Below are 12842 nucleotides of genomic sequence, written 5' to 3' on the forward strand. Positions count from 1 at the left end.
TCTTTGGGAGTGGTAAAGATCCCAGTATAAAAACACCATTGCTAGCGTCAGCTTAGTAATTGGTGCAATTTTATGTTTTTTTGACTAGATTTTAAACATTTTTAGAATGGGTACTGTCACTTTCTGTTACATAAGTGGGTGCCAGAGTCAAATTCTGTACAAATGTAGTTGTCTCCCACTATGTTATAAAATGATTTTAAAAAACCTATTGAATAGTTAATTTCCAAGAACCATGAAAGAGTACTCACAATACTTTTTGCTTGTCAAAAAAATATTTAGCAGTGTCACCTGAGTGAGGTCTGGATTAGACTCATAACAACTTTGGGCTGTCAAGTCATTTGTTCTCTTAGACGACCTATATTTTTACTGGATGAAAATTTTTTAGTTAATAGTCAAGCCTGGTTAGTTAATTCCTTTCAGTATGGTGAAATGTCAAAGTCCAAATTCTATTCTCTGTAACTAGTTATATTTTTATGAACTGTGACTTAACTATTGTATGTACCAGTAAATCTCATTAGGTATAAGAATTATAGGATGAGCATGTGGGTCAGTTCAAATCCATCACTATTGCAGGAAAACTATTAAACAGCTCAAGTATCTCTAGTATTAATGTCAAATACAGTGGTGGTATTTATATATTTTGGGAAGTCTCTTTTCAGACTTAAGTAGAAACTTTAAATTATTAGTAACTTGTTTTGTCATTATACAGTTTTCTTTCCTGACCTCCCCCCATCCTCAATTTTCATTTTTAGTTTATTTTTTATGGGACCATTTTTAACATTTATAGCAGTATCATGTATGCACCATACAAATATGTATGTAGTTGTTTGTTTTTTTAATTTTTTAAAGTAAGCTCTATACCTGTAGTGGGGCTTGAACTCACAACCCCAAGATCAAGAGTCAGATGCTCTACTGACTGAGCCAGCAGGCACCCTCTCAGTTTTCATTTTTAAAATAATATTTAAGGAATACAGTATTTAATATACCAGTGGTCTGATGTTTGGTGTTTAGATTTGGTTATATCAGGTATTTCCAAAGTGGATAAGCATTTGCTGAGACCTTTCTTTTTAAAACATGTTTCTGAGATTCTTCTTCTTAAAGATTCCAATTAAGTGGTTTAGGATAGAACCTGGGAATTTTATTTTATTTTTTAATGTTTGTTTGTACCTGGGAATTTTATTTTTTTAATGTTTGTTTATTTATTTATTTATTTTCAGGGAGAGAGAGAGAGAATCTCACCAGGCTCTGTGTTGACAGTGCGAAACCCAGGGCAGGGCACAAACCCATGAACTGTGAGATCATGACCTGAGCCAAAACCAAGAATCAGATGCTCAACCAACTGAGCCACCCAGGCACCCTGGGAATTTTTTTTTTTTTTTTTTAACCAATATCCCAGGTTTATTTTATTTTATTTTTTGTTATTAGGGAAGTTTGGGAAACATCAGAATAGAAGAACAAGGATTCCATCTTAAAAAATGCCGAGTGTGTGTTTAAAAAGTGTCATTTTTAACTCACAAAAATGCTTTTAAATCTGATTATTAAGCAGAAACTTTACTTTTTGAGAGGCTAGATTTGTTCTTTAATATGTAACATCTTTTAATACCATCTGCAACTCACTTTAAATTCAGTACATACGTACCTTGCTAAATAGAAATTTGATTTCCAGAAACTTGGCATAATACGTTTCTTATACACAAATCAATAAGCAGTGTCTGTATTCCGTCATCTGTGTATATCTTCCATTATTCTTTGTTGTAACATTTTAATAAATGTGCTTTCATTTTGGCTCATCAGCATTGTTTCTCAATCTGTACCTCTAAGGTTTTTTTAGTCGAGTCTCCATTGTAGCTCAAAATATTTTCTCGTTTTGAAAGGAGGGTGAGTGGGGGGGAGATAATAGCTTTTCTGGTGTGCTAGCAACTAATAGCATGTTTATATAATTGTAGAATCTTGTAAGCTGATAAATTCAAACTCTCTAGTCTGGGAATTTACAGATCATCAGTCTTCTACCCAGTTCTGGTTATTACTGCACCTCTTACCCTTTGCTTCAGCAAAGTTCTACCTTTTCGCTTTCCTATGGCAAACTAAGGTCCTTCAGTATTCTTGGCCTAAATTACCTTTTCATTATATGTACCTGGACTGATTTGCTGAATGTTTTGGCTGTCTAATTAAACTGTAACCTTGTGTGGCATAGGGCTCACATCTTTTATATAGAAATTCTTAGCACGATCCTGTGCACATAGACTATTAAATACTATTGGTGTTTTCATAAAATTTTATTAACTTTTTTAACCTCTTAAGCTAATTGGATATTAGTCATTTTGTCTGTAATCTTTAAGCCCTACTACCACATAAAGATCCAGTTACTTATAAAATTAACAAGAGCCATGAAATACAAATTGTATTTATTTTTTTAATGTTTATTTATTTATTTTGAGAGAGAGAGAGCACGAGCAAGAGAGGCGGAGAGAGAATCTCAAGCAGGCTCCACAATGTCAATGCAGAGCCAGCACGGGGCTCAGTCTCACAAACAGTGAGATCATGACCTGAGCCAAAATCAAGATGCTTAACCATCTGAGCCACCCAGGCACCCCCAAATTATATTTTAAATTTGAAAATGCTTAGAGGGAGGACTGCCTCCTTCACAAAGATTTTACTCCTGTGTTTAGCCTTTGTAGCTCGTTTTGGTCATTTTACCAGTGAACTTTTTCGATTTTTAAGAACCCTTAAGAGTCCTTGTCACTATTCACATGTTTTAGTATATAGATATCATTGGAGATTGCTCTCTCTTACTGTTTCTCAAAGGTGGTCCCTGCATCTACCTGCATTAGAATCACCTGGAATGGTTATTGAACTACACATTCTTCATGCCCTTTTACCTGAACTGTTTGCTGTGCTCCATACATATTTTACTTAGCTCATTTTGTTCTCTTGTGAAACTGTTCCCAATTCTATCATCGTGGCCTTTGAAATCCTTCCTGTTACCTAACGCTGTCTGGCAGTTAATTGCAGATAGAACAATTTTAGTACAGTGATTAGGAACACAGGCTATAGATATATACATTGGAATCTCAGCTCTGTTGCTTTTCCAAGATCACAGAACTAGTTACTTAAACATATTTCTGTGCCTTTGTGTCCTATTTATAAAATAGGGGGGCGCCTGGGTGGCTCAGTTGGTTAAGCGTCCGACTTCGGCTCAGGTCACGATCTCGCGGTATGTGAGTTCAAGCCCCGCATCGGGCTCTGTGCTGACTGCTCAGAGCCTGGAGCCTGTTTCAGATTCTGTGTCTCCCTCTCTCTCTGACCCTCCCCCGTTCATGCTCTGTCTCTCTCTATCTCAAAAATAAATAAATGTTAAAAAAAAAAAAAAAATTTTTAAAATAGGGACAACAGTTGATCTCATAGGGCTGTTATATGTATTAATATTTGTAAATTTCTGAACAGTAGTGCTTGTACATAGAAAGCACTCAAACATTATTATGATTTCCCCCAATTTTCAGTTCTTACAAACTTACAGTAACTTGTACGCTTATCTTACCTCTTCCTGTTAGATTATAAAGTCCTTGAAGATAGAACCTGCCTTATTAATTTTTATAGCTTTTCAGTGGATTTTGCATAACAAAATGTTCAATAGAAAATTACTGCATCAAATCATAAAATGGCCAGATTTTCAGTAAGATTGTTTTTCAGAGCCCATTTACTTAATATAAATTATAATCTAAAGTAATTTAATATTCTTTCTGTATTATATTTCAGGAATTCTAATGAATCGTTGACCAGCAGCATTTTACCAGTTGGAATGAGTTATCAGAAATGGGCATAGTGCTTTTAGATCTAACATGTAACAGATGGCTGTTACTCCATGGTGATTACTTCTTCAAGCCAACACCTTTTTTGATTGTGTAGGATCTTTGTCTCTTCATCTTTGAATTCCAATGACTGTTGTTGGCAAATAAAACAAAGGAGTTCATGTAGTTTTTGCCGAAGCTTGAGTCACCATGAGTAGTAGTTTAGGAAAAGAAAAAGACTCTAAAGAGAAAGATCCCAAAGTGCCATCAGCCAAGGAAAGAGAAAAGGAGGCAAAAGCCTCTGGAGGTTTTGGGAAAGAGAGCAAAGAAAAAGAACCTAAGACCAAAGGGAAAGATGCCAAAGATGGAAAGAAGGACTCCAGTGCTGCCCAACCAGGGGTGGCTTTTTCAGTTGACAATACGATCAAACGGCCAAATCCAGCACCTGGGACTAGAAAAAAATCTAGCAATGCAGAGGTGATTAAAGAGCTCAACAAATGCCGGGAAGAGAATTCAATGCGTTTGGACTTATCCAAGAGGTCTATACACATATTGCCATCATCAATCAAAGAGTTGACTCAATTAACAGAACTTTATTTATATAGCAACAAATTGCAGTCCCTCCCGGCAGAGGTGGGCTGTCTAGTAAATCTCATGACACTGGCTCTAAATGAAAACTCACTTACCAGTTTGCCTGACTCTCTTGATAACTTGAAGAAGCTGCGGATGCTTGATTTACGGCATAATAAACTGAGAGAAATTCCTTCAGTGGTGTATAGGCTAGATTCTCTCACCACTCTTTACCTTCGCTTTAATCGTATAACTACTGTGGAAAAGGACATCAAAAATCTGTCAAAACTCAGCATGCTTAGCATTCGAGAGAACAAAATCAAACAACTACCTGCTGAAATTGGTAAGAGACCTTGGGTTACTATTATTTGTAGTATTTGTTATGCCAGATAATTTTGTCAAGTGCTTTTCCATATCAGAAAATATCTGATACTTGCCTAAAAACAGCTGATTTCTAAATGTCTTCTTTATGTTTTACTTTAATTATTCAGTTTTAGCAATATTATATGGTTTGAGATTATTTTATAAACTTAGAGTATAGATGTAGTTGGGCCTTTTTCATATGAACCTATCCTCTCATTTTCATTTGGAGAAAATGAATACGTAGCAGTAAAAAAATATTTCCTGAATTTTTAACTTGTTACCATCTATTTTTAAAATATTTAAAAAGTACAGTAGATTCATTAAGGGTTACATTTTCCAGTTCTTTCATTTGCCCTTCTTTATCTGAAAAATGTTTGTTTACTTTTACTTTTCTACCTAATTTGCTACAAAAGATTGGCATATCAGAGCCTTGTAAAAAAGCGAAAGAGTGGTAGTAGTATAAAAAATAGGAAATATGTATGTGTAAACAAGTCAGTAAAAGTAGTTATTTTCATTTTTAAGTTATGGAGTATAGTAAACCTTGACTTACCAATTTTGAGAAATTGATAAAGATATCTGGGCTTGATTTATAACATTTTTAAAAATTACATAAAAGTTGATTATGGAACTTTTTAAGGGAAGGTTTCTTTGTTACGAAAGGCACATTTATTCCGAATAAAATAGGTGAATTGAATATATTGTTGCTTGAGCATTGCTCTTATAGTGGGTAACAAAGGAAACTTTAGACACTGCAGCTTTGTAGAGATATGATATTCTGTAGGTGTGTTTAAAAATTTATTTAACTTTGAAAAAGGTATAAATTTTAGGTATTGTGCTCTTCTACATTTAACTCTAACCAGAAACTTAAAATCTTAATTTAATTGGTTTAATTAAATGCATTTAGAAAGTCCATGACAGATTTTCTCAAGCAATGAACTGTACTTTCAAAATATGACTCACTTATGAGATATTAAAATATTCTCCAGAATTTGAATGGAAATATTCATTTTCATGTCTTCAGATAGGAATTGGTTGTTGATTGACTTTTGATTTCATACCAGATTTAGTCACAATTTCACCATAGTATATATGTTTCATTCTTAAATAGAATTAGAGACTGTTAGCAAAAGAAATGCTAAATTTTTATATAGAGATATAAAATGTTATTTCTTGTTTGTGTTCTTAACTGTGTTGTGTATGTATTACACTCTATATGAAAATGTTGGCTTTAATTCACGTGAGAGTCTTACTAAGGATTTTTTTCCATAGAGATGTTATCAACTTACCTGGGAATTAAAAATGTACATTTCTTAAGAAATTACAGGATTTTAAATTTACTTCAGTTTGTTCTTAGCATATAGGTATAGCATTTTTACTAAAGTGAATGTATTTTTAAAAATTGGCAAATTTTATTTGGTTGTTATTTGTGTCTGCCTCATCTTTTGACCTTTAGGCCTAAGTTTGTAATTTTAAAAATAACCATGGAATTTGTTTAAGGAGCACCCTCCCACCATTAGTGGTGTTATTGAAGTTTGTGTTCTTGTAATGTTTGTATTTCTGTAAAAATAGTAACTTCATAAATGTTATTTTATTCCAGGCAGGGCATCAGATAGACAATAAACTGCTTTTAAAGATAAAAGTTAATATTTCTTTTTAAAAATTAAAAACAATTCTTTAATGTTTGTTTATTTCGGGGAGAGGGACAGAGAGGAGAGAGACAATCCTAAGCAGGCTCTGTGCTGCCAGTGTAGAGCCCGGCATGGGCCTAAATCCAAGACCTGAGCTGAAACCAAGAGTTGACTGCTTAACTGACTGAGCCACCCAGGTGCTCCAAAAGTTAATATTTCTTATTTATTTATTTAGAGAAAAAGTGCGAGTGGGTGAGGGGCAGAGGGAGAGAGAGAGAGAATCCCAAGCAGGCTCCCAAGGTTTTATTGCAGAGCCTGATGCGAGGCCTGATTTTACAAACTGAGATCATGACCTGAGCTGAAATGAAGAGTCTGACATGAACCGACTGAGCCACCCAGCCTCCCCGAAAAGTTATTATTTCTTGAAAAGAGTTAAGATTTATAAGGTTTAACTTAGATGCATGGATTTGGGGCAGATATTGGAGAAGTTCTATAAAGAACAGGAAAATAAAAGTCCAGTAAAAATAACAATCATAATAAAATATTGTTTGAGCACAATATGTCCTATAGTATACTTTGTATATATTATCTTATTAAGTTTTTATAGTAACCCAGTGAAATAGGCATTTCTTCCTGCATTGTACTGAAGTAGGACCTGAAAATGTAGAGAGATTAGATAATTTACTGAAAGTCATGTAGCTAGGAAGTTGACAGTCAGGTTTTGAACCGGTCTTATTGTACTGCTCCTCTAGTCTAGAAAAGTGCATCCCACTTCATAGTTGATGACTTAGTGGTCTGGCTGGTTCAGGGGATCTGTACTTTCAAAGAATATGCTAGGTTATTCTATGTATAGCTGCAGTTATTAGATTTTTTTTTCCCTTGGAGGGAGGAAGATGTTAGCTTACTGGAGGTATAATTCACATACTGTACAATTCACACATTTAAAGTGTACAGTTTAGTGGGTTTCAGTATATTCATAGAGATGTGCAACCATCATGGTTTTAGAACATTTTTATTACTCTAAAAAGAAACTCTGTGCACTTTAGCAGTTACCCCTCTTCTGTTTTCTTGAAACCCCTTAGCCCTAGGTAGACTAATTTATTTTGTTTCTATAGATTTGCCTGTTCTGGTTACTTCAGATAAATGGAGTTATACAATATGTGGTCTTTGGTAACTGACCCCTTTTACTTAGCATGTTTTCAGAATTCATCCAGGTTGTAGCATGTATCAGTACTTCTTTCCTTCTGATTGCTGAATAACGCTCCATTGTATTAATATACCACATTTCATTTACCCATTCATCAGTTGAACATTTGGGTTGTTTCCATTTTCTGACTGTTACAAATAAAATTACTGTGAACACTTGTGTCCGAGTTTTTGTGTGGACATTTGTTTTCAATTTTCTTGAGTTATATACCTGGCTGTGGAATTACTGAATCATATGGTAACTCTATGTTTAACCTTATGAGGAACTTCTAGACTGTTTACCTCAGTGGCTGCACCTTTTTACTTTTCCACCACAGTGTATGAGGGTTCCAGTTTCTCTGTATCCTCCACACCTTTGCTATCATCTTTTTATTATAGCCATTCCATGAGTATGAAGTGGTACGTTTGTGGTTTTGATTTGCAGAGTTTCGATGACTATGAATTTGTTTTTGGTTTTTGAAAGCTATCTTTTATTATAAAGAAAAAGACAAGTATTTTTTGTGATGCAGATCTTTACTGCTTTTTTAATTACAAAAAATAAAATCCTGAACCCCTTTGAAATTGTTTACAAATTAAGACCTATGCAGAAAGAACAAGTAAAATGGAAATTTGACATTTTTTAAAGTGTTACATACCTTTTATGTAGTTTGACTTACTGCTGAAACCCCTAACGAGAATTTACAATTCGAAATACATGGTCATTATCGTTTTATTAAATTTCTCTTTCTATGTATTAGATTTGCATTATTATAGATACTAGGTTCATATTATGCATATTGCATGCTTATTCTTTTCTTATATGAGTATACTATCAGTCTTGCCATCTAGCTTGTGTTCAGCAATATATTTGAGAAATATGAGAAATGAGAAGTTTTGAAATATACCCTACTGTTTAGTTTAAATAATATATTTGAAATTTGGTCATGATGATACAAGCTGCTCTGCTTTATAGAGTATTCTTTAAGCATTAATGGCATCTTTATTAATGCCGTGTGATTTCATACCAGTGATATATATTCACACGGGTGAACACTGGCAGAAAACAGTAAAAGGATACCAAACAGACAGTAAATGTAACCATGTGAAGAACCAGAGATAATACATCAGAGTAGCCTAGAAAACTTCATTTGGTAATATTCATTTACCTTTCTTTTTGTGTGATAAGGCATGGATGGACACAAAGTAAATGTCTTCTTGTGTTAAGTAGATAGGTGGAACACTTAGTCGTTCTTTTACTGATTAAAAAGTCATTGCTTTTTACTTTAGTGTTCCATCCTTCCTGCCCTAACCTTCTTTTACCATTTATAATCTTAAAAGAGACTCATCACTGTATACCAAGACAGTTAAATTGTTTTGAGAGGGAAAACAGGAAATAATCACTCCCTCTTCCCATAATTCATACTGGTTCCCTTGAGTTTCATTCTGGAGGTATGTTTTTGTTTTTATAGTTTATTTATTTATTTTGAGAGAGACACAGCGCCTGCGAGGGAGGGGCAGAGAGGGAGAGAGAGAATCCCAAGCAGGCTCTGCACTGCCAATGCAGAGCCTGATGTGGGGCTCAAACTCATGAAATTGTGAGATCAAGACCTGAGCTGAAACCAAGAGTCAGACGTTTAAAACCCACTGAGCCACCCAGGCTCCCCTGGAGATGTGCGTTTGTAAATTTTTCTTTTTTTTTTCTTTTTGGCCTGGATGGATTCGACTTAGGGCCATCAAATAGTCAATTTGAATAATTAGTTTAGGGATTTCTGGAAAATGAAGTTTTAAAGGATTTTATTCTTCTAGGAAAGAAACGGTTGCTCTTTGAAGCCAGGAAAAACTCCATCTTTGTCTTTCATGAATATTCCTACAGTTTGCCTCTGTTGAAGTATGGGCTAGTAGTTTTAGGATTTCTTTAAACTTTCCCCCTTATTCTTGTTAGAAGGAATATTTTTTAAAAAAATTATTCTTCCTACATCATATGTTCAATAAAATGCTACATCATTTCTGTATAATATACAATTCACATGAATTTGTCAAAATAACCTGTTTTGCTTATGAGAACGATATGTTAAAATGTATATGCTTTTTGGGAACTCAAATCATTTTTGCTCATTTGAAAGAAACCACTCACAACATTCAGATATACAGAATCAGCAACATTTTTTTTACTCATTTGATGCAGTCACAGTTATTGAAAAAATTCCTACCATACTGAAGTACTGCTGTGTTACCTTCTGTAAGTCAAGCTACATATATATATATATAATTTTTTATATATAAAATCAATTTGTTTTAAGTTGAAGGATTAGAGATTTGAATTCCTTATGTTTTCTGTGATTTTTTTTGTAGGTAATAAATGGTAAGTTTTCAGTAAATGAGGCTTGAAGTGAATTTAGTGAAGCCCAATACTATTATTACAAAAAAAAATATTTTTTTTCATTTTATTTATTTGAGAGAGGGAGAGGGAGCATGAGCCATGGGGGGGGGGGGGGGCAGGGGAGCCCAACATGGGGCTCGATCTCACGACCTAAGCTGAAATCAAGAGTCACATGCTCAAGTGACCCATTTTTCAATATTAAATTGTAACCTTTAATCCCTAAAATTCTTGAAATTCTCCCAGGACTGCCAGGAATGATAAAATTGCTTTCATGGTGTGGGTAATGATATTTAATCGATCCCATTTGAGTGTTTTGCACAAGTGCTAATTAGTAACTTAGTTTGGCAGGAAAAAGAAATCAGGAAAGGGAATTCATAGTTGTTAATAAGTAACTCCTTTTGGCTAGGAATCAGCAAGAAACCCAGAGACTTGGAAATGAACTATTAACTAACTTAGTTTATTGTTACCAGATTGTCAGATGTTTCACAGAACAATAAAAACCTGTACAAGTTGTTACTGCTAAAGGAGGCGGTAAGGGAACTGAGAGAATATCACTTGAGCCATCTTAGAAGGGGTTGATAGGATCAGAGAGAGGATAAAGTTGACTTTCCACCCTACTGAGGTGTAGGGAAGAGGGCAGTCATTGTATTCTAATGCCAGCATGCTACTCATCCAAAGGAATATAGTCACTGTTGTCCATGTTGCCTAGTTGCGGATGCCCCTGCTTAGAAGAGCTTCTGAATTTGTCTTTGAAATGAAAGGGAGAATTAAGCATATAATACAAATTTAAGTAATACAGTAGTATAAATTCTGATGTAAGTTCTAAATCTGCTCAAGCTTGTGTGATAGATATTTCCAGCTCTTGTTAATTATGTGATTTTACAAATTATTTTAGTAAGATTAATGTGATTTTTCATAGAGTTAATCTCTGAATATTTTGGAAATATCCCTGTAAGTTCAGGAATAAGTTATTTTTAAAATATCAGCATCTTTAATGTCACTTGAAAGGGAAGGTCATATGGCTTCATTGGGCAGGTCACAACTTGTGAAATCTAATTATTTACCAGGATATGCGTGCCTACTATGTACATTTTAATAGGGCCTTTTTCTATGTTGGTAGATTTAATTTATTTTTTAAATTACCTGTACTAAAATTTTGTTAAAGAATTTGTATCTATATTCATCATAGAATAGAATAGAATAGAATAGAATAGAATAGAATAGAATAGAATAGAATGGAATAGAATGCATCATCTGTAATTGTCTCTCTTTAATAATGGTTTGCTGTCAGAGTAATGCTGGCTTCATTTCACAGAATGATTTGAAAAGTATTTCTCTTTTATGTTCTTGAAGAGTTTGTGTATAATTAGTATTTCCTCAGATGTTTAGAAGAATTTATCAGATATGCAATCTGAAGCTGATGTTTTCTTTATAGGAAGGTTTTTAATTCCTGATCTATTTTAGTTAATAGATACAGAATTATTTGAGTTTTCTGCTTAGTTGAATTTTGGTAGTTTGAATTTGTCAAAGCATTTATCTAATTTGTTGAATTTCAGGCATGAAGTTCTAATAGTTCTATATTTTATTAATGTCAGCAGTATGATTTGTAATCCTGTCTTTATTTCATTCCTAATATTGGTAATTTGGTCTTCTTTGCTTGATCAGTCTGGCTAGAGATACATCAGTTCTATTGGTCATTTTTTTTTTTTTAACGTTTATTTTTGAGAGACACAGAGCTTGAGTGGGGGAGGGGCAGACAGAGAGGGAGACACAGAATGCAAAGCAGGCTCCAGGCTCTGAGCTGTCAGCACAGAGCCTGACGGTGGGCTCGAACTCATGAACCGTGAGATCATGACCTGAGCTGAAGTTGGACGCTTAATGGACTGAGCCACCCAGATGCCCCTATTGGTCTTTTCAAAAGATAAATAAGTAAACCTGTTTCAGGTTTTTTCTATTCTCTTTGATTTTTTTTTCTTTCTTTTTTTTTTTTTTTCCGTGCTTATTTAGTTTTTTTTTCTTTAGGTTTAATATGCTGTTTGTCTACTTTAAGTTATCAGATTAGATTGATTTTTTTCATTATATGAACATTTCTTTATAAATCTCCCAAGTACTATTTTAGCAGCAGCATACAAATTTTGATATGTTGTATATTCATAATTGTTTAGTTTTAAATATTCTTTAAATACCTCTTGTTAATTCTTCTGTAACCCAGGGATTCTTTAGAAGTGAATTGTTCAATTTTCAAGTGTTTGAGAGATGTTTTCCGATATTTTTGTTATTGATTTATAAAATATGGTCTGTCTTAGTAAATGTTCTGTATGCAGCTGAAAAGAATATACACTGCAATTTTTTTTTTTCAAGCAAGGTCAAGTTAGCTGATAATTCATTTATTTTGTACCCCTATCAATCTTCTGTCTGCTGTTTTTTCAATCTGTTATTGGTTATAGATATACCTAGCATTTTTTTTTTGATGAGGTTACTTATATCATTAATAAATGTCTGTATTTCTGATAACATTCCTGGTAATATTTCTTTTTATAAATCCTATTTTATCTGCTATTAATACAGCCACTCCAACATCCTTGTTAATTGGTACTTGCATTGTATATCTCTTGCCATTCTTTTACCTTTTTGTGTCTTTACATTTAAAATGGTTTCTTGTAGACAGCATATAGATAGTTCTTGTGGTTTTTAATCCTGACAGTTTTTGTCTTACTTGAAGGGTTTAGACTATTTATATTTAATACAGTTTCAAATATGATTGAATTAAATCAATCTATTTTCTGTTTGTGCCATATGTTATTCTCCACCCCCCCCCCCATTTCATGCCTTCTTTTAGATTGACTTTTTTTTTTCTTTTTTACAAATTCCATTTATTTCAACTGTTGGCATATTAGTTATATGCGTCTTTGTTACTTTGCTTAGTAT

The 12842-nt window shown here is 33.7% G+C and overlaps 1 protein-coding gene across 3 annotated transcripts in view; it reads left to right on the forward strand.

The window, feature by feature from the left end:
- Window positions 1-12842, forward strand: part of SHOC2 (SHOC2 leucine rich repeat scaffold protein) — a 108645-nt gene that overhangs the window by 45635 nt on the left and 50168 nt on the right. For all 3 annotated transcript variants that reach the window (XM_058697752.1, XM_058697753.1, XM_058697754.1), the window contains one exon: window positions 3757-4701. In XM_058697752.1, the coding sequence (XP_058553735.1) occupies window positions 3999-4701 (703 nt within the window). In that variant the 5' untranslated portion in view covers window positions 3757-3998. The remainder of the gene's footprint in view (window positions 1-3756; window positions 4702-12842) is intronic.

This window comes from Neofelis nebulosa, chromosome 13 (assembly GCF_028018385.1).
Source record: "Neofelis nebulosa isolate mNeoNeb1 chromosome 13, mNeoNeb1.pri, whole genome shotgun sequence".
NCBI lineage: Eukaryota > Metazoa > Chordata > Mammalia > Carnivora > Felidae > Neofelis > Neofelis nebulosa.